The 23007-nt window shown below is 40.2% G+C and overlaps 2 protein-coding genes across 2 annotated transcripts; one reads left to right on the top strand and one right to left on the bottom strand.

Moving 5' to 3' along the window:
* Nucleotides 1-40: 40 nt before the first annotated feature.
* Nucleotides 41-22748, bottom strand: cmss1 (cms1 ribosomal small subunit homolog). Its single transcript, XM_086091472.1, has 10 exons — nucleotides 22675-22748; nucleotides 4099-4250; nucleotides 2126-2170; nucleotides 1916-2054; nucleotides 1786-1845; nucleotides 1128-1230; nucleotides 988-1048; nucleotides 749-836; nucleotides 582-670; nucleotides 41-319 (listed from the first exon to the last, which is right to left on the bottom strand). The coding sequence occupies exons 1-10, from the start codon at nucleotides 22721-22723 to the stop codon at nucleotides 236-238; spliced, it is 870 nt and encodes a 289-aa protein (XP_085947598.1). The 5' UTR covers nucleotides 22724-22748; the 3' UTR covers nucleotides 41-235.
* On the top strand, nucleotides 16721-21508 carry LOC147164432 (uncharacterized). Its single transcript, XM_086090361.1, has 2 exons — nucleotides 16721-17110; nucleotides 18001-21508. Exon 2 carries the CDS (start codon nucleotides 18251-18253, stop codon nucleotides 20594-20596), a length of 2346 nt encoding a protein of 781 aa, XP_085946487.1. The 5' UTR covers nucleotides 16721-17110; nucleotides 18001-18250; the 3' UTR covers nucleotides 20597-21508.
* Nucleotides 22749-23007: the final 259 nt, after the last annotated feature.

The raw sequence follows: 23007 nt of genomic DNA, 5'->3' as shown, positions 1-23007 counted from the left end.
GGATCTCAGCGAAAATCGTGGGAAACAATGTCATCAGCACTTTCATTTGACACTCAATTTATTGGAAACATCTCACCGAGACAATGTGTTGAACAAACAACGTCGCACATTTCTACACAATAGTAAAAAGCAAAGCGTGGGCAAACAATCAGCAAGATGCAGCAGGACGAAGCTTTGATCTCTCGTGAGCTTGTTGTATAAATCACGAGCAGCGATTCAAGTTGACAATGTCGAGTTAAAACAGTCCAATTTTGACGTTAGCTGCTCGGCATCTGTCGAGGATGCAGCTCTCCAGCAGCTTGAAAACATCCAGCTTGATCTGAAAGAAAAGCAGAAACGCTTGGAAATACATAACACACAACTATGGAAAAGTATGATTAGAAAGAAACCACTGGTTATTACGAGGCTGCGTTGTAAACTCCCATGAACGTGTGGATGGATACATTTAACTGACATCATATAAATATAACAAATAATAACACAGAACCAAAGTAATAATCAAGTGAATAAAAACATGAGCACTTTCATCGAATGTAGAGTAGTGCAGTGTGATTTTGCGCCAACAGGGGGCGGTAGCCAACCTCAGGTATGTCCATCATCCTCCTGCTCTTCTGGTCTCTCCAGTTCCAGTCCAGAACCAGATAGCGCAACGCCTGCAAGCTCAATCCGTCTTAAGTGAAAAGAAATGACTTTATTGTTGTTGTTTTTTTTTCACGTGGCTTAAGTTGAGACGTGTGCAGTTAGTTACCTCTGTGAATAAGATCGCCGATCCTGCAAGGTGTACCCACCCCGATGTGAATTACGCCCTTCTGCAACATCTTCACCTGCTGCTCAATCTTCACACAATGACAAAAACACACAGTCACGACTATTACTACTTCTCACAACGAAATCGTACGCATAAACGCTGGCTGCGGGTACGAAAATGGTCTGCACCCCTGTTCCAGAACATTCACTAGCGCTGAAATGATAGCCAGTCTGTACAACCTTTATGTGTTTTGCAAACAGCTTTACGGCCTTGGCTTCGCCCTTGAATGTTGTCAGTTGTCTGGCGAAGAAAGAAAAACAAATCAAACAGTGATTTGCTTGATCCTACTTTTTCATTCAGGACAAATGAAAGATCTTACTTTATGAGCTCGATGGCGCGGAGGGCAGAGCTGCAGACGATGAGCAGCACCGCCGATTGTTTTTCTGTGTGTTGTTTCTGAATCTTGGCCCATTTGGGACAAACTGAGAGATAAAGAGAGAATCAAAGATAAGACATTCATGGACACCAGCCCTGTCGCAAATAGCAAAAAAACAACAACAACACATGACTAATTGACGCTGTATTGAACTGCAGATACCGTAAGTTATGATCCCAAAACATAACATCATTTCAAGCTCATTTTACAACATTAGCCTTAAAAATAAATTCCTCCAACAAGAATCAACCGGCTGAGTGTAATGATCTCAATTCACTGACATGATGTTCGGAAATTGACATCAAACGTTTAACTGCAAGGATGTAAACACTCCCTTAAATTAATTTTAAAAAGTCAAGTCTTATATGCATGTAATAAAGATGTTACATTATGTTGTGTGTGTGTATGTTGGATTTAAAAACATAACTCAAATTTCGCTTGACATAAATTGTAATAAATTTAGTATCATTTCAAAAAAACCTTCCAATAAAGTCCTCCCCTGCAATAAATGTCTCAACCATCTGCAATGGACTTGGACAACGTTTTTGGAAATGACTACGACCAAAAGGATGTGGAAAAACGTCACGGCAACGACACTCACTGTGCTTCAGATAGGACGAGAGGCTGTGCGTCAGGTCATTGCAGGTCAGGAAGCAAGAATCTGGAAAAAAATGCGCGAGGCATATCAGACAGCGAGCCTGACATGCAAATGCGGATTTGTGAGGACTCACCTTGCAGTTTGAGCTCCTCCTGCTCGATCACGGAGCGCTTGTCTGAGAAGTAGACTGTCAGGGAGTTCTGAAGGTCTGCAGGACAGCCTGGTTTTGGGTCAGAGGCGGCCAACACATCTGTAATGGTCTTCTTTTTCCTCTGGAAATACACTTGAAATATGAAGTAAGCACTGATTGAGTGTGGACATTGACCATACTGCTTTGGCCTACCTTTCGCTTTCTGGGTGATTTGGTTGATTTTTCCATCTCGCTCCCCTGCATGGGAAAGTTTGAAGCCTGAGACAACGCAGGTGTGATGCACTTCACATCCATTTTCCTTAACTCATTTGCTCCCCAAAAGATATAAATACATTCTATTTTGAATGTTTGCAAGTGTCCCAAGGACGTATTTATAAGTTTAAAAATAAAATAAAAATATAATTTCTTGTTTATGCTGGAGCATTTGATGCAGCCGCTCAACTGCGAAGAACGGTTAAAGAAATGGTGGCTATTACACAAACAGCCAGCTGGTGGCAGCAGAGCAAAAGAGATCAACCAGGGCCATGTTGAAATGTACTCACAATTCTAAATAGATAAATAGATAAATAAATGAAAACTTAATGATGAAACTTATCTGTATTCTCATGCTAATTGCTGCAAAACGGAGGAGAAGAGACTCTAATCTTTCTTTTGCTAGGTTCCATGTTTTTATAGCAATAGAACACAATATTCTGTGGGCCTTGCAAAATCATTAAAAATCCATTAAAACAGCCGGGAACGAATGGGTTTGCTTCAGTGAAAACGGCTGGGAGTGAAAGAGTTAAATAGATTAGTCAACTCCAGACAGGATAAGGAATCTATGTGATAGGAGGCTTTTAGTTGTAGTGCTGTAATGATTGAGAAAGGGTGACCTCTGCATTAGAAATTTATTCTGATGTGTCCTTCCATTATTGGTTCTTGTTAGGGCTTAATAATTTTGTCAAATAATCTCATTGCAATTTTTATTTTTGCTCAAGATTGCAATTTAATAGGCATTTTTTTTCAATGTCCACTTCCCATATATTGTTTAACAAACAACCAATATATTAATCCATAATAAACACAATCAGATTTATTATACATAAATGTTTGGGTTTTATAGGTTAAGCTTTTGCTAAAATCAAATCAAATGAATTAATATGAAAGACAGGTTATTGATCTACTTCAATTACAGTTGTAAACTTATTAAACACTTTGATTTGCAGTTTTGTTGTGTGTTCATTACGATATCCTCATAAAATTTTACCAAATGAGTATGGTGTTACCATAAATCTGTAAAACATAAATCAGATTACAACAATAATGCAATTTGACACTTTCTCACTGTAATTTATCGTTTCATGAAACAATGATACATAACCATGTGGACTGCATTTCTTAAAGAGGAAGTTTATGCAATAATGTTCTATGCACGCCCACTTGCGTAAACACGACATTCTGATGAAAGTTTGTGGAATATGAACTATGCAGCAAAAACCAACAGTTTTTTTTAGCCATTTTAGGGACGGCCCTTTTGCCCTTGACGGAAAATTACATCACTGTTGCTCAGGGCTCAGGTAGATGACGGCCAATCACGCCTTACCTGTTTTCTGAGTTTGGTCATGTCACGTTCCTAAACTGAACCGTGATTGGTCGTTAACTGAGGCCTCAGCAACTGTGATGTCATTTTCAGTCGACAGCAAGTGGCAAAATGGCCGCCCCCTGAGACGGATTTTGCTGCTTAATTCATATTCCACAAACGCAATATTAATCAGAATACTGTGTTTAGACTAGTGGGGGGCTGCATAGAACATATTATTGTCAAGAACATTTTGGTGTTGACTTGCACTTTAAGCACTGAACTTATCTAGACACTATAGAAATAATGAACAAACATATACGGTATATACATACATATTTTTTTTTGCTTACAGTTTTAGTGTATTACACTGCAACGTCCATCCGAAATTGATTACTGTACATGTTAAGCCCTAAAAAACCATTTTGTCAAGCGGCGAAAATAATACATCATCACGCTGTACAAGAAGACCACTGGACTGGTCTTACCTGTTTTTCATTTGATTGTTTTATACAGATATTTACATGCAAACTCTTTCTAACAATAAAAAAAAATCAAAATCAATGTAAATTGTTCCAAGTGTTTAAAACATATTACACTGTCATACCTCTTCATTTTTCTTCTTCTTCTTTGCTGTCAAAGTTTTTCCCGTTAATGTCTTCCTCTTCTCTGCTTTCTTTGATGCGTTTGGCTTTTCTTTTATTGGTTTGTTCTTGCTTTTCTTCTTTTCAGCCTCATCCTCCTCCACCTCAGAACCATCTTTTATGTATAGACAATATTCAAAAGAAAAACAAAAGACATTAATGGGTGAAATTCAAATTGTTAAGCTGCATAAGGGGGGGGGGGGGTATTATAAACATCGGTCAGGATGAGACAGTGCAGCACTCTAACCACAATAATAAACATATTGTTAAACGAATCCCTCTCAACTAAAAACAAAGCCTTATTAGTCTTGTAAATGTCGGTTTTTATCACATTGCCAGAAGAGATTGAGGAAGACATAAATGAAACAACAGTGTGAGAGGGGGAAAAAAAAAGTTGAGACTCGTGTTGAATTCCTGTCACAATCCTGACCATAATTACAACCACGCAGAAAAAAAACTCATTCACGTCTCCTAATTAGAAAACAGAGGAAACGGGAAATTGTGTGACACAATGTCAACAAAAACAGCTCAACATGGTCATTTTAATTATCGTTCTCCTCTTGGTTGCATTTTGCAACGACGCTAATTCGCTAAAGTAAATTAAGTAGCCTACTGAACTTTTTTTATTTTGAGATACAGTTTTAAAATGACACAATACAGTCAAACCTCCAAATTCAAAGGCCTCTCGACACATATGATTTGGACTTGAACATGTTTTTTTTTTTTCATAAGGCTCCAGTTCAGTGAAGTGTGTTTGACTGTTTCTTTGGCTTTTTTTTAGTGACATCAGCGCAGAAGGGTTGCAGGGAAAGTGTGATGACAAACACAACAGGAAACACAACTTATTGCGACACACCAACATTGTACGCACACACACACATAAATCACAGTAAGAAAGGTAACAATATGGTTGTGCTAAAAAAAAAATTATATGGGAATATTATATATCGTTGTGGGCCTCTTTACATTGCTCGTATTGATACAGAGGTGACAGATTTGATATCACAAATTTATTTATAAAGTTTACCGGTGCCCGCAGCTTCTCCTTGCTGTGCAATGCACACACATTTATAGTACTCCTCTGACAGCAGCAACCGAAAGTTAGCATGACTGTCCTCTGGCAGAATTCTTGCTTTGGATTTCATTCGATTGTGTTGGTGTACCTAATGTTGTGGCTGGACGATTGAATATAAACCATCAGCGCACATCTGACTCCCATCTTTGTCCTCTTATTTCTCCATCCCCCTAATGGATTAGTACCATCTCATCCATCATCATCACCGCCTCCTTGTGTTTTTCCTTGGCTGGGCTCATTACTGTTAGAGGCCCACATAAGAAAATGACAAAAGATGAGCGCAGGATGGTAGTTCACTATGACTTTTGGCACAGACGCAGCTCCACCCCCCCTTTTCCACTCCGTCACAGCCGGACTCATCGTTAGTCCAGAAGTGCACTCCATCAGCTCAACCCCCCCCCCCCCATTCCACCTCCACTAATTATCTGACGAGAGTGAGGTTGACGTGAGGACACTCAGATGCTACACACTGAAGAGCGTGAAGGGTCACCAATAAAATTATACAGTATACCGTATATCGGCGACAAATGGGACACCTGCCGTGCACGTAAGTCTCTTTCCTTGGACACTACTGTATTATTATTTTGGTTTGAGGATCACCCCCTCACCTTAACTGTGATTATTGCTACCTTTAGAGACATGTTGTATGCATTTATTTTATTGTCTTTGTTGTGCATTGACATTTAATAGTCAGAACAAAAGTATATGTTCAACATTTTGTGTTTCTGGGGCAAATGTTTGATTAATGGACAAAACAAAATGAAACCACATTCATGTTAAAAATTTAGTAATTAAAATTATTTTCGGAATCAACAAATATGGGAGTTTGAAGTTATAGAATTTGACAAAATGTCCTTGATCGACTATGTGAAAATATAAATGTTTTATGTTTATTAAGGTATTTGGAAAAACGTCCTTTGTGGACATTGGCAAAATGTAATGGTTAATTAAAAATAAATACATAAATTACTATGAATGGGCATTTGCCTACGCTACCTTAGTACCTCAATTAACTATGAAAATAATTTATTATCCATTATTAAAAATAAATAAAAAATTTGGGACGGGAATTTGAAGAAATGCACTTGATTGATTATTTATATTTTTTTAAATGTCAAAAATTCCTTATCCAACTATGATGGTCATTAACAATCAGTTTCTTTAAACATATACAAATCACGAATAACTGAAAGTGGTCATTGTGACAGCGATCACTCTGATGTCACTATGTTCTTTTATGTTAGGTTCTATCACGATATCAGCTGCAAAGCAAACTGTCACACACACATGAAACTAGCGCAGAAAACTAAAATGCAAAAACAAGAACTACAAGACACTCAGTCTCCAGGAAACCCCTCACCCTCTGAGTCAGAGGATCAGATAACAGGAAATCAATAGGAGTCAATGGGAATGGAGGAAGTCGACAAGATGGAAAATGGCTCTTGCCTTGTCATTTTTAACCGTTCCATCAATAGAGGAGACTGGTTTTAATGGGCAGTCAATGGCGCCTATTGGATACAATGACTGTTTCCGGGAAATTAGTTGGGTCTAGCTTTCAGGCTCAAAGTGGTGTCATTGAACCTGCACAATTAGTGGTGATTGGGTGTGTTGCACTATGCTGCCAGGCTGTCGGAGGAAAAAAAATACACATTTACTATAATCATCCATATAGAAAATAGTAGGCTTCGCACTGTTTATTCCAAATTCGTACTAGTTTACACCAAGACTCAGCTAAAAGATACCAGCTGTCATGGCGACCACCACAACATCATCCCTCCAGGGCATTGTGAGAGAAAGCACTGGGAATTCTAGAAATACAGATGGCTCCTGATGACAGACAATGACAGATTTAAAATGGTATGTTGCTTCTGTTGCTATGGTTGTTGAACATATGGAGGGCGTAGGAAGGACTGTCGGGTATCAGTTTCAATAGATACTTTGGATCGTTCACCATCCATTATGAGCACTGTCTAGTCAGATGATTCATGAAGTGATACGTTCACAAAAAGGTAGGGTGATACATGGATTCTATGAAGAAAAAAATGATCGACAACCATTAAGTTGTAAGCATTCTGAAAGTAGCATTTTTTAAACTACATCACATCACCAACATACTCGGACAGCGCTAGCATGAACAGCCAATGAAGCGATTGTATCCGGTCAGATTTAGGCTACTTCATCAATAAGGTAAGACTGACACTGCCAGCCGTCTAAACCCACGGACGTATCTAAGAACCTGGACTTCTAATGCTGCCTACTCGTCATAGTCATTGCCAAAGATTTTTTTTTTAACACCCCTACGCTATACTAATAATAACAACCAGGAGACCGCATATTCTCAGTTGAACTAGTTATTGAATGCCAGAAAGATTGAGTACACAGCTGTCGAGCTTTTTCTGCCGAATGCGGAAGAAGGTCCCATCTATTCAAAATGGTCTCTACTCTACTGTCTTGGCCGCTCACCCACACGGAGGGCGGCTCAGCCTTGCCCATATGAAAATGTGTGACCTGATGGTCTTAACTGGTTTCAACTGGATAAGTGCGGCAGAGTGCAGATAGATAGTTCAAGTCACCTATCTAATTATTAAGAGGCCTAATCTAACAGTTGTATCAATAAGTGTGGGAGAAGTGCTAAATGAACAATTCATCGGTACTGTGAAATGTATAGCTAAACTAGTTACGATTTTTGACATCATATGCTCTGAATCGTCGATATAAAATTGAGCAGTTTGTTCTTTTTTAGAGGCTCTCATCACTTCAGGGAACCTGGCGTAAAACATGCAGTGATAAAGAGTTTCCAGCGAAAACTCAACACAAGTTGTTTGCAACAGGGGTAATGTAAAATGTACTGCGGCTGCTATCTCTTTAAAAGTGTGCTAAAAAGTTGAATGGTACAGTTTGGCTATTTTGGGACAGTTAAAATAGGAATGCCTAAAATCACATTTTATTGTAGTGAACTGAACTGCTTCGTCGAGACGAGACTTGATGTAGTTTTTTTTGTTTTTTTTAATTGACTGGTTTAGCAACTATATTTGGGATTTCTTCTGCAGTACTCATCTTTATTTGCACATGTTACATTGTTAAACCCTCAAGTGACAGCAATCATGAATCACACTTCCAACAGTGATGCAGTAATTGTGGAATCTAGCATCTTATGAGTGAGTACGGTGTGTGCGTGTGTGTGGAGAGAAAGAAAGACGAGAGAAAATAGCAAACAGTAGAATTTCACAACCGTCCGTCAAAGAACTCTTATTAGGGGGGAGAGAGGAAGAAGAAAAAACTTCTCAGAGGACAGTTTACATCAGAGCCCAAAAATGTTGAGCATATTTATTACATTATGGAACCGGCAAGCAGTCATTGTTTGGCTTTCCAACTTGATGCCTGCCATGTGATTTATGGACCTGGGCAAATACAATAATGAATAGACCACCTACAGGCAAAAAGTAAATTAAAAAATAAACAGGAAATATTACAATTAGGTTTATTTTGTTTTGCAAAAATAAACTTGACATGTTTCAAGAAACTCAGATTTAGTCATATAGTGAAAAGAAAAGATCTGTCACAACAAACCAAAGTGAGATCACTCCCATTTCTTATTGCTCAAAAGGGTGCCGAAAGGAAGAAGAAGGTATGGTTCATGTACTAATGATACCCCCCCACCACACTATTTTTATGATTGATTTGGGCAAAGTAGTACCCAATTTCTCCGGTACCCATCGTCCAATTTTCAAAATTCTTGGTGCGTTGTACTCAGGTTGAAGTGGCCATTGCATTTTGACATATTGTCATTTGGGGGAAATCTTGACACGTTGCTCATGTTTGGTAAATAATAAAAAAGCTTTCGTTATGTGACACTTATCCCGTTAATGCAGTGGTCGGCAAACTCGGTCCTCGAGGGCCAGAGTCCTGCAGGTTTAGGAGGTTTCCCTGCTGCAACGCAGCTGATTCCAATCAACAGGATCATTACCAGGCTTATGCAGCTGAAGGAAGTGTTCCTTTAGTTTTGCTAGATAGCTACCGGTAGTTGTGCTGGACTAGAAATTGTTAACTTGGCATTGCAAACCATACTTAGGCAGCTGACTCCCATCACTCTACTCAATTCTATATTTATAGACCATTTTAAAACAACCACCGCTGTTTTATTAAGATGGAATCCAGGGGCAGGAGACACAATGAAAACAACAGGGGTCTAGAATTGAACCCTGCGGAACACCATACATGTGAATTCATATTGCACTCATTCATCCGACCCCTCTCTTTTTTTGCTCGACATATTACTATGAAGAAACCATACAACCATACCATCACAACAGTCACAAGTTGACTACTGAGTGCACTAAATTCCCTGCAGCAAAGATAAGATAAGTAATCTAAAATCGTGGTTAAATCATTTGCTAATTGATCAGACCGAAGTCAAGATAACCAAACCAGTGTTAGTTTGGAAGAAAGTTGGATCCGATTGACTAAAGTTAATTCTGTTTTGCACTAAACCAAACCAAACCAAACCAAACCAATCCATCCAGGACGAACTGAATCATTTGGTCCACAACAGAGTCTGATTACTGACCAGAAATAGAAACAGAAGCAATACCAGGTTTTACAATTCAATTAAAAAGGAGAAAAAGAGACAAGAGTCATCCTGATTGACATCTTATGAGGAGGTAGAGAACACACATACTGATTGATAACTTGAGAACTCAAACCATTAGATATATCTATATTAACCAAAGTTACAGTTGTCCTCAAGGAATTAGTCTTATTCCAGAGGTCATCAGCTTGGAACTATATGTCATGAAGTACGTCATGGCCAGAAAATATAAGTTTTCTCTGGGACCATCTTTCATTGCATTATCTGCAACACTGATAAATTACACAGTCTGTAACAGTGTTATGCCAAGAGGCCTGCTAATGCTGTTTTATCAGGTTCTTGGACTTACGTCAAACGATAAAAAAAAAAGAAGCTAAATGTAGAGTTCTCGTTCCCATTTTAATCATATATCAACTCTTCTGTTCCTCCTAGAATTGCATTCCACTTGTGAACGTGGTCTGCTTGCATACTGGAATCAAGGAAATCCCAAGAAACACAGCTTACACTCAGCTAATCGCTAACATCGCCAAACACGGCAAATTCCAGTTTCGATGAATAACAAGCAAGACAAGAGACGCAAGTGCGCGAGAAGACGTTTGGGAGGACACCTTTCCCGCGATGACATGTTGTTCCTGCTAAGTGTTCTGGAAGGAGAGCTTCAGGTGGGATAAACTCAGTCAAATGTAGAACATGACTCCTGGGCCCCATAAAGAACTCAGAAAAATGGTGTGAATTCATTGTTGTGCTATTCGTCATGCCAGGCGAGCGATGAAGTCATTGCAGTGCTGAAAACAGAGAGGACAGACTCGGCTCTACTGAAGACCCACTATGGTTTTATTGGACTGGATGGGGCGCTACGCTCCCTGCATGGAGACCGGCTGCGATGGCAACAACAGGACCACCTAGAGGATGCGTGCAAAACAGCTACTGCTGAGGTACCAATAATAAGAAACCCGACACCATAGGGAGTCGGTAATCAAATTTAATGAGGTGAACACAGCGCCATCTGACAAAAGCGGATTAATTACTGCTGCTTCACTGCACGTTGAGTAATTCTGTGCTGCTGGTGAAACAATTATACTGTAATGATTTTGCGCCCCCATTGGATTGTTTTGGTTTCACTTGATTGAGAGTACTTTGTTTCCATCATGATCTTCTGCTGTTAAGTGAGGATAAAAAAATTAACCACAAACTAGCCCTAATCTTGCTCAAATTGTATCCCCATGCTTGACATGTTAACCATATTGTGCTTCTTTCTGCATCTTATTAAATGTATACAGCCCCAGAAAAGGTCATACAAGAGGATGCAGGAGCAGCTTCTCGAGGTATCAAACGCTCACCTCGAAGCTCTCAGCAGAAATGAGGAGCAGCAGAGAAGCCACCGGGATTTCTTTCAAAAGTATAAATGCATTACAGCACTACTGGAGGAGGACCGAGAGAGGTTAGTCAGTAGATCACGTATTTTCAATATTCAACCATTTTGACCAGCATCGACCTTTTAAAAGAAACAAACAAACAAACCTGACTACTGATGAGAGATCAATTTAAAACTGTGTTACTGTAACTGCAAGCATTATTTATTACATTTTTCAGTTAACTTTATAAGAGATACTGCTGGGCCTGGGAACTCTCTGAGTCTTTTGTTTTTGTTTGAAATAAAAACGAAATAAGTGAAAGTTTAACATTTAAGTTATTTTGAAGTTTTGGAAAATTGTATTCACTATTACAAAACTATAGGAAGCTATTTACTCACTAATTATTCATTTAATTATACATTTTAAAACAAATATGTCTATTTTCTAAGATAAAAAAAAATCTACATACATTTGAAAAGTTGATAAATTAACATGAGCTTAAAGACATTTCAACAAAGAGTTGGGAGTTTGAAAAAAAAATGATGCGAATATTTTCCGTTTGACTGAAAACAAATATGGGCTCCACATATCGGTTATCTGTCTCCTTAACCACTAATAATCTGTGTCGGTATCGGCCGTGAAATATTCATATCGGTTTATCTTTAATATCAAAACATACAGTATAAGATTGCACAAAACAATTGAAATTCCTCAAACCCTTTGTGGATTACGGTAGAATTCATTAACTTTTGTTAAGGATAATGAATCCATTTCATGTTTGTATTCGGGCAGGAAATAATAATCAATTGATTTATCCTTAATTTCATGGTGTGGAATTGATTGTAAATTCATCGCAGCAATTGAGGCAAAATGGAGTGCACTATTATGTGACTGCAACCTGCACTATTAGTCTCACTTCGACATTAACACAGGCCTCCGCACGACACTGGCATGGAACAGGATTTCTATATACTCAGAATGAGATCCTTCCACCGCATAAAAAAAAGTAATCATTATAAAACAACAATAAATAGATTACTTACTTTTCCCAAAAGGAAATGTAGTCTTACGGCTAACATGGACAGATTAAAATATATATATATATTTGTTTCTAGTTTTGTTAACAGTTGGACCTATAGACTCACATTGTAGTTACAGATGATCAGATGACAGCATTGTTAAAAAATAAAAATAACAGCCAAGTGGCATTAAGATTTTTTCACACATTACTGTACTGCAGACTGCAGCCCAAACTAACACGACATACATGGATTCTCGACTTGAGTAAATATCCATCCTGTCCCTCTTGGTATGAACGATGTACAGTGATTTAAGTGTCTCAGCACACTGCAGAAAAACATCTGGACTTTCTGACGTACATGTGAGTCCTTTTAGCCCAAGTTCATCCGTAATGCTCATTCAAAGTTCCTCCACTTAGACAGCCCAGTGCAGCTTGGACTTGGTTGGGCCCCCAGTGTGTCCAAGTTCTACTTGCGCTTGTAAACACAAACATGTAATTACACGTACCATGCACTTTTGGCACCTGCCTGCCCCTTGGTTAGCTAGTAGCTCTTCTGAAGCAAATGGGAGAAAAATTGATGGTGGCTAAAACGTTTCCCTTTCCAAATAGTGTCTACGTTCAGATGTGGCCTGTGGGTATGGCTAGGTCTGTTGGTAGGGCTGAGCCGGCGGGAATGGCTAGGTCTGGTGCAGCTATGCTATTTGAGGCCAATGCTGGCTTCTAGTACCGCCAGAGTCCACTCTGTAATCTAATTATGGAGAATTTTTTGGAAGAGTAACCTGCATTTGTTGAAAAGAGAGCAAACACTTAAAGTGATCCACCACAGGAGCACATTGCAATTTAAGACCAAAAATAATCACGCCACATAAAACGCTTTGTTTACTGCAACTCTGTACAAATACAAAGCGGTCTGGACACCCTAAATAAACACAAATCTGTGAGTTTACATTGGCCTAATGATACATAATACAGTGAAGCCTAACGCCCTTGAGGTTTTACAATTTGGAATTTCTAATGTTTTCTGAAGAAACATACAGCAGTACAATGTACTCGGTACAATATGGCAACAATAACCTAACAAAAATATCAAACACGAAACCACACTTTTACATAGCTTGACGTCCGAGCTGGCCACTAGGGCCTAGCTAGGGCTGTCACTATCAAATCATTTCAGAATCTGTTATTCTATTGATTATTTCGTTGATTAATCAGGAAAAACTTGATTTTGCTATAAATGGTATTACGAAACAGTTCTTTTTTTCCGTTTAAGTTCTTTAGTTGTTTATTTACCAATTATTGTTGTTTATTAGGCATTGTTTAGTGGAGAGAAAAAAAACAGCAGTTCGGATAATTAATTAAGGGACTGAAACAATTACGCAATACACTACGAGAAGGTTTGTTGCTGTACTTACCAACATTCATGAAACTGATTCAGTTGCGGGTTCGGTCATTATTAGTAAAAGCAGATGGTTGCAAATGTCCTATTTTGATTAAACACAATACCTCATCAGTCAGCTTTCATGAAGAAGAACAGAAATCAGAGAATAAATACTATTACGAGGCTGAAATCAGAGGATTTGGACAATTTTATGGCTCTAAATGATTACTAAATTTTTAAAATAGTTGTTGATTAATCGATTCATTTTGACACCTCGAGACCGAAACCTAGATGAATGATCTTCACTCGCAAATTGTGTAACACTTCTTGATTGACCAATTTTTTTTAATGAATACTGTACTTTTATTTTTATTTACTCCCATCTGACACTGCAAGTGAAAAGAAAACATATAGCCTAAAGTAAATATACAGAAAATTTATGGAAGTGTTATATAATTTGACTGTCTGTGTCTACTTTGTTGCTTTTTTTTTTTTTAACTGATTGCACAAGTCTCTTCCAAATATGCACCACTGCTGCCAGTGTCAGTGATTAAATCAAAAAGGAAATTGGGCAATCCGTTAACGCCAGATGCTTAGAAACGAGCAGATATTAAGTTGCGCAAATCTGAATTAGAGCACAATGCTGGGAAAAAGAATGCACTGAAATCGTAAGGTGAACCGACCATTTTAAATTGATTTTCAAAACTTCTTCTGTGCTAGCTTGTAAGCCTAAATTTTCAAAATGTCACACATCAAACCCTTCAAAACTCTTTCAATCGGCTGCTGTTTCTTTTCAAAGAGTTTCTTCTAAACAAAGAGACAATCATCACAGCTTTAGTTTTTTTTTAATATTTTGATGTTCCACAAGCAGCCATGTGCAAAACAGATGACCCATGCTAGAAGCAAACTATACAGTGAATGAATTCCAGTCATTGCATATCATCTCTTACACTACGCGGATCCCTATTACATGTCATGCGCACGTTGCAATGAAACAATGCGGTTGTTCCGGCCTCTTGCCATCAAATTACGCACGTTTCATATGGTCATGGTCTGTCATTGGGCGACGGCATCCTCAACATTAAACACTCTCATGTGTGCACGACTCGCAAAAGACATAGGCCTACGTACTGTACACTCGATTGTCCGCTTCGGTTTATAAACTGTATTTAACCATTTCGTCCTTGAAAACCACCTTAAAAAAACTAAACTAAACTTTTATCGCCGAAAAGCATCTACTAACCTCCTCAAAAAGTGGTCAGGGGTGTTTTTTTTGTTAAACTCATCTGCAGAGTGCACCACTGCATTTATTTGAAGGAGGCCTTTAATTGTACTAATGCTTATGCGAGGCATGCTGATGTCATTTGATTGGCTGACGTAGGTTACGATGGAAACAAGCTATCGGTTTTTTGTTTGTAGAGGATAGGGACTGAACTCTGCCTATGTTAATAGTTAGAGAGAGAGAGAGAGAGAAAGAAAGAAAAAGGAAGGAAAAAAATTATGGGTTTTGATTGGGAAGGATTTAACGGGTTTTGTGGTTCTTGTTTTGTGCTTTGCTAAATTCACCAGCACTACAGCAGAGGCAACAATTTGAAGATATACAGCACATAAGTTTGGCTGTGCCTCATTTGTCAGAGGCTAAAAAGCTAAAAAATATATATATATATTTTTGGGTGAAATTACACCCATGGATGAAAATAGGACATTGGGTCGTCCTGGTACATGAGGCCGTATTACATATCATTCAACGCTTGAAGACTTTCTTGGAAAGGTTTTTGCGGGATGGGCTCATGCTTGTAATTGAGGACAAACGCTGCAGATGTCAGCTCTGCGATGGGAACGAGGACTTTGTGAACTCAGCAGCAAAAGTCGTGGGCGTGTGGATCGGAATGTGGAGGTCGCTTACCTTTCACAACATGAGCAACGTTTAACCTTCAGCCTTTGGCGGAAAGGCGGAAAAATCGCGCGAGTTAAAAACTAAACAGCACATACTGGAAATGAGCATTCCTTAACTGAATAAGGGGAAAATTAACCATCGTTACTTTGTGAATGTAGCACAACATTCCATAAGCTGACATCATGTTGCCTTTTTTAAACAGAAAACAAGTCCAGTGTGAGACAAGAGCAATGCTACAAGGCGCAGCCAACTGGCACGCTCACATTTTTCGTCAACGGCTTCAAAACGCTATTAACCAACAATCAATTACCGGTACACACAAACAACAGAATTCTTACCCAACTCTAACAACAGCTGGAATTTCTGTAAAAGCACACATCTTAACAATAGTATTTTAGATTTTACTCCTGCCAGAAAGCCAGGTCAACTATGGGGCACATTCAATATAACTACATTTTTATTATTCGTAGCTGGTGAAAAGGGATTTAACAGCAAGCATTCACAGGTGAAACATTGGCTTTCTTGCATTATTTCTCACACCTTCAGCGCGTTAATACGTTTTATGACGTGGCATACATGCCTCATAGTCTGTAAAAGGAATTTGTTTCATGGCTTGTTTATCTATTACTATTGGTAGTGTGCTGTGATTTAGCAAAACAAAATTTTCCATTTCTGGTTGTCTTCCGATGTGACTTTTGCAGGAAATGATGAAAGCATTACTGTTTATAGTCAATCCCCCCTGAGCCTGAACAGAAAGATGCGCCGAACGCTCGACGAACAACAGCACGCTGATGACGCCGCCAAGCAAAACTGCGGTTAAACATTTTATAATTTCATCCAATAAAAAGCTGCACCTGGATGAAAGAGAAATGTATTAAGAGGTTTGGGGAAGGAAGAGAGAAAGAGAGAAAAACATGTGGATGTAATTGTGAACCAACGAAGTGATGATGTCATCTCACAGTCAGTTATCAGGCCCCAAGCAAAAATGGCTAGGACTCAGACCAAAAAAAACCCCCCACCACTTCTTAAAACATATGTGAGAAACACATACACACACAAATGCACATGCACACAATTAGATGAACTACAGCTCTTTGGACATGCCAACACATTCTGTCCTTCCCATTAGCCTCTTTGGCATGACTACACAATGAGCTCATCTGGAATGGGCTCAACTCCAGCACAAACACACTAGCACTAACACACACAAAAACACATATAAACACACACGGTCATATTTCCATCACTTCAGACGACATTACAAACTTTCTTGGAGACTTAACTCTAACGATAACCACCACATGCCATAGCAACAAATCTCAACCGTACAATTCACGTTGCCAAGACTCTTTGTCGCCAAAATGATGGCCTGTGCAGTGTGTTAACAGATTTATGGTCCCACAGGATGAGGAATACCTGACACACACACATACACACACACACTCACACAGCAGTCTTGGCTATAACCATATAAGGATTGGCCCATGATGTAATGGGTGCCACTGGCTGCGAGAAAGAGTCCATGCGCAGAGCATTTCTCATAATGTTTGGTTTTCCGCATGGAATGTCCACATCACTGGGATCTCCGGGAAGGGAGAAGTGAAAGAGTTGACGCCAACTAATCCCTGAGGATTTGTAAGGAAAGGGACACAGGACTGCAGGTAGGACTATTTGAAAGCCGCGACTTGAGGAATTTCTGCTTGTGCTTTAAAAGTTAGATTGTCACAACGAGAGGAGCTGTAGCTGATGGAAAAGATGTGTGAATTGGCTTCTTGCTACCGTGTTAATAAATGCATAACAGCCAGAAAATATTAGACGCAGCGGGAATGTTTTAAAATACAACTGGGTTTTGGATAAGGAGACCCATAAATAAATTACTACAGTACAAAATTCAAGTGAGACAATTCCTACCTGGACACACACTGCCAATAAATATAAGAATAATATCACTTCCGTAGAGGCAGAACAATGGATATTGCATGGATCAGGCTCGTTAAAAGTCGTAGTGGATCCGTAATCGTCTGTGACTCAACAGGAATGCATGCCTTTCGGAGTCGCGCGTCTATTCGCAATGTATTTGCACAGCACAGACGGGCAAACTATGGGATGCGGTGTTAAGGGTACTGGAGGGTAAAGAAAATGCTTAATTAACAAACGCTACACGCCAAAGGACCATCTGCCGCGCTTGTGAAAACATCCTAAATCATAGTGTCTAAGAGAGCGCATGGATGACAATACTTACACGCATGACACAGTGACTGACATGTGTTAGGGTTTAAACGTCGATACAGAGGAGAGAACAAAATGTTCAATGTTCTCAAGTAAGGAGAGGAAAGTGATTCAGTCCTCCTTAGGATTTGAATAAATGTTTATGTTGGAAACAAACCACAAAGGAAATCATTTGTGTTTATCAGCCATGGCCAAAAATTGAGGAAGTTTAAACATTACCTCATCTCCTTGGTGAATGAAATACAGTTACCCTGTAAACCCATTCAAGGCATGGGTTGGACGTAACTAACGCTATCCCCCCCCCCCCCCACATTCTCCACAGACTACAGCTCCTGAATGTGAAGGAGCGACAATACCAGGAGTTAAAGAAGACTATCAGAGAAAAAGACATATTGCTTCTTAAAGAGGAGCTGAACCAGCTTAAGGCTTTTGCGCTGCTACTAGTGAAGGAGCATCAAAGTTTGGAGAAGCTGTTGGACGAGCACAGGTGTCATGTCAAAGAACTGAGCGCCATCGCTAAAGGTATTGACCAGGAGGCTAGTACGGCTAAAGAGAAGCAGCTGCCAAATTTGATGCATCCTGAGGTGGAGCGACACAATTCACACACCAACGTCCACCGCTCCCGTCACGCTATGACAGCTCAACTTGCCGACGGTGCAGCTCAAAATCAGCCACTTATGAGACAGCAGCACTCAAGTGTTGGCCGTCAGTCAGACGAGAACCGAGAAAGTTCTGCGAGGGAGAAGGACAAAGAACTGCAGGAGCCCAGTGGTCGAGAAGCTAGACAGCCAAGCTCGCTGTCAGAAGTGGAAGTACTGAGGAGAAGGGTGGTGGAGATGGAAGGGAAGGACGAGGAACTTATCCGCATGAGGGACCAGTGCCGGGATCTGGACTGCAGACTGGTGAGGGAGACGAAAAACTGCTTTAGCCTGAAGGTTGAGGTGAATAGGCTCAATGGGAGAATCAGTGAATTAGACCGCATAGAGGATACTTTGGGCAAAAGTAAACAAGAATGCTGCAATCTGCGGGAAAGTTTGGAAAAAGAGAGAAATGTCGGTAAGATGCTCTCAGGTGAGGTGGACTCCCTGAAGGTCAAACTGAGAGAGCTGGAGGCAAGTGAGGGCCAACTGGAGAAGAGCGAGGCGGCAATCAGACATGACCTGGCCACGCTCAGGTCTCTGACAGCCGCCTTGGTAGAGGACAGAAAGAGCATGTCGGAGAGGCTGCAGGAAGCTGAAGAAAAACTCGGCGGGTGGGGGAGGAAAAACTCTGCAGGGGGCTCTATAGACAAGGCACAGAGCTCGAAGTCAGATGTGGAAGAAAAAATAACAGGCATGGCAAAGGACAGGGATGAGCTACAAGCCAGGCTCGCAGTGGAGCAGCAGAGAAACATGGAGCTCGAGAGTAAAATGGTCATTATGAGAAAGAGGTTACAGGTTTTGGAGAACAGGAGAGAAAAGGAAGAGAAGTACATGCAAGGCTCGAGCAACACCAGTCCTCGCTGCCAAACGGAAGAGAACAAAGCCAAACAACTAACATGGGAGCTGGAGAGGCTACAAAAAAGACTGCAGGACAAGGAGATGATGGAGAAAGAACTGATGAAAGTAGAGGATGACTATGAGTCTCTGGGAAATAGATTCAAGGAGGAGCTGATAAAGTCCAAGTCTCTTCTCAAGGAACTTGAGTTGGCCAAAAAGGAGCTTTCCGGATACAAGCAGGCGGAAAAGCAGGACATCAACCAGGAACATGTCCTCCTTTGTCGTCTTCAGAAGGAGCAAGTCAAGTCCAGGCTGCTTGGAAAAGAGGTCATTGCCCTAAAAGAGCAACTCCAGCAGCTGATGGGCACAGAGGAGTCCATCAGCCGGGTCCAGACAGATCACACTGCGCTGCAGGGTAGGTTGACACAACAAGAAGCTAGGAACCGGGAACTAGCTCGAGAGATGAGGGACTTGAGCGGCGAACTCGACAGATACAGACGCTTAAAGAATGTTGCGCCAGGTGGGAATGAAGAGCATTATCGCCCCACCAAGGAGATTCAAACAGAGCCAGCGCCCAACTTGCCTTCTGACTGTCAACTGCCCTCCATAATTAACACAACATTTGGCGGGAAACACGAGGAGCAGGATCCAAACCATAATGTCGAAGTCATAGACAGCCGGGGCTCAACTCTCATCAGCAACCTTAACAGTTTGAACAGTGCCAACAACATTGTGAGCCAAAACAGAGGCCACGCAGCCAATGGGGTAAATGTGCACCAAGCGGCTAATGGTGACGTGATGATGCTAACGCACACGCCAGGGCAGCCACTACAAATCAAGGTAACGCCTCACCACATCCTCAACACGGCCACCCTTGAGATCAGCAGTCCCACCGCGGACGCCTCCGCCTCCTACACCAGCACAGCCTTCATCCCGTCCGGCGGAAGCACGCCAAACCAAAGAATCACCATCATTCAGAATAAGACGCCACCCTCGAGTCCCGAACGCACTCTCTCTCTGCTTAATGGGACGCCCGTCTCTCGAATGATGAGTCCGAATTCGTCCCGCTCGACGACTCCCGAACTCCCAATCCAGATTTTGACAGTCAGGACATGCTCACCGGAGCCGACCGACATCGGGAGCCAGGGCGCCTTCTGCAAGACTCCCGAGCGGCAGAACAGCTGGCATCACGTGTGCTCCAGCAGCGCCGACTCCAGCCCCAGCATCATCACCACAGAGGACAATAAGATCCACATCCACCTAGGGAATCCGTATGTCCCGTCTCATGGGATGCCACCGCCTGTCGGGCCGTACTATCTTCGACATGAGCAGAGGACTCAAGTACTTGCAAATGGCTGCCATGTCAAAGGTGTCGGCAAGATTACCAGCAGTATTACCATATCTCCTGCCACATCTCCCACTTCGCACTCCCCCATGTAAATGTGTGAATGTCTTTTACCAAATCCACATACGCTATTATTCCACCTACTTCTGAGACTGCACAATTTAATCAATACATGTTTTTGTAATAACACACCATAGTTTTCTGCAATACACTTACCTAATATTTGTTATTCAAATGATACTTTGTACAACTGTTTTTATTGTCTGTATGAGAACAACATAAAACAACTGCATTACAATCTCCTATCTGCACATGTGGATATTTCTTTCACTTCCTAATCTGGCTAAATTGTCAGCATGTGCTGTTACATAAAGGGTTACTTATTTTGTGGAGCCATCCATATAATATCGGGACCGCTTACCCTCACGGGGGTTGCGGGCGTGCTGTCTTTGGGCAGTAGCTTATAATAAAAATCGAAGAGCTGAGAAAAAGGTTTGGCCAGGTTTGACTGTAAATACAGGGCTAAAAAGGGAAGAGTGACATTTTTGGGGAAAAATCATAAACAAGTAGGATTAAATATGCTTGAGACCCAGAGCTTATGTGGAGTTTAATATTAGTTGGATGGTGAAAAGCTTTTTTGACTATAATAATATATAAAAATATATTTTATTTGTAAGTTCACAATACCGATTGTTAATTGTTAAAATTACCAAAAATAATATTTTTCAAGTCAGTAGTTGTAGTCAAAAAGAAAAACTAAATTCACTACACACATATTTTAAGTGTGTTTTTTTAAATATTTATTTTTCTAAACAATTTTAATGATTATAGTATAATGTTAATGGAAAGCCCAAATTCATGAATCTCGTAAGAAACAATCAAAATTATTTTTAATATTGAAATTAGATAAGAAAATATTTTTTCAGGAGGAAAATTACTGTTTAATTATTGTAGGGGATGGGATCTTAGTTTTACTTTTCAAATTGAACTACTGCAATAAATTAAATATACTACATTATTATTTGTTGCAGGGGTGGGCAAACTCGGTCCTCAAGGGCCGGAGTCCTGCAGGTTTTGGAGGTTTCCCTCTTCCAACACAAGCTGATTCCAATTAACAGGATCGTTATCAGTCTTATGCAGAGTTTACTGATGAGCTGATCAAACATCAGCTGTGTTGGAGAAGGGACACATCCAAAACCTGCAGGACATCGGCCCTCGAGGACCGAGTTTACCCATCCCTGATTTGTTGCATGTACTTGGAGGTTAAATTATGATAAACACAAATGTGGCATTCTGTTTGTCAATTTTTAATTAAAAGATACAATTTTGCATGAGTTATTAATTACAGTACATAGTGCTTATAACTTTTGTGTGACCCCCACCAAACAAACGAACAAACTTTTGGCTTGCACAACAACACATTTGTGCTCAGATTTTCTTTTCAGATGTTATAAAACATAATGAACAAGTGTACTGTTGAAAAACACAAATTGAATGTAACTATTTTTTTTTATTATATATTCAATAAAATAATTAAATTATAGTTTTTAAATGTAAGTGGCGTGTATTATCCATCCATCCATCCATACCTAGCTTGTTCTACCTCGCTAACCAAGATTAAAAACCACCGGAGTGCATGGCTGCCCTCTGTCGACCAGAAGGGTGAACTGCGCTTGGCAAGCAACAGACACTGGAAGGTTCCGCGTTGCATCAAACAATTACAAATAAATAACTAATGATACGGACTGTTTGAATGGAAGCTAAATGTGCAATACATAGGAGGTAAGTTACAATCTGTTTTTCGGAGATTTTCAGACTTTTTAAAGGCGTGTACTATTTACACGGGAATGCGCACGTGTGTTTACTACGTCTCAAGCATATTTTTACGTCCCTCAAGCACAGGGAAGCTTCGCAATCAAATGTGACTTCGTCTTCATATCTGTAATGGCTACGCTGTAATTGTGTGCTATTATTAACATGTAAATAAAAACTACGTTTACTTTTAACTACCCGCGAGTGTTGAATGGCTAAAGCTAGCTTACAGTGAGAACCAACATGCCTCGCGACAACTCCACACGAGACGTCCATTCGTGATGGCACAGAAAACATATTGCCGATGTTTTCGCCAAATAAGACATTACATGAAATTATAAAAAAAAAAGTCATATTTCACCTGATTTAGAGTCATGCTGCCACCACTCGTCACCCAAGTCGTCCCCCATTTTGCCCGATTACGTTTTGGACAGCTCGTCCAATCAAATCAACCGCTGTGCAAGGAGCAGGCTGGGGGTAGGTTCACGAACTGCACGTTACAAAAAAATCTAATAAAAACAAGAACAAAACCCCCCCAAAAAAACACCACACGCAGCGTGTTCAACAACAACCCGATGTATTCATCATTTAAATTTTAAGACACCCAAGTCTCTTATTTTCAACGAGTTTGTACATTTTAACGAGTTTGTACAAGCAGCTAAAAGAAACGTTGAACTTGGCCGCCAGGGCTGTG

Source organism: Leptonotus elevatus, chromosome 12, assembly GCF_054856555.1.
Source record: "Leptonotus elevatus isolate MCC_2025b chromosome 12, RoL_Lele_1.0, whole genome shotgun sequence".
NCBI lineage: Eukaryota > Metazoa > Chordata > Actinopteri > Syngnathiformes > Syngnathidae > Leptonotus > Leptonotus elevatus.
Note: the sequence above shows the minus strand (reverse complement) of the source record. Positions and strands in the feature narration are given on the sequence as shown.

Bases quoted from the DNA above. Each gene is read 5' to 3' on its own strand.
- LOC147164432 (XM_086090361.1), top strand. From the start codon at position 18,251: ATGCATCCTGAGGTGGAGCGACACAATTCACACACCAACGTCCACCGC.
- cmss1 (XM_086091472.1), bottom strand. From the start codon at position 22,723: ATGGGGGACGACTTGGGTGACGAGTGGTGGCAGCATGACTCTAAATCA. The intron at 2,055-2,125 runs GTAGGCCAAAGC...GTGTATTTCCAG, and splicing joins AATCACCCAGAAAGCGAAAG to AGGAAAAAGAAGACCATTAC. The intron at 671-748 runs GTAACTAACTGC...TTTTCACTTAAG, and splicing joins CGGCGATCTTATTCACAGAG to ACGGATTGAGCTTGCAGGCG.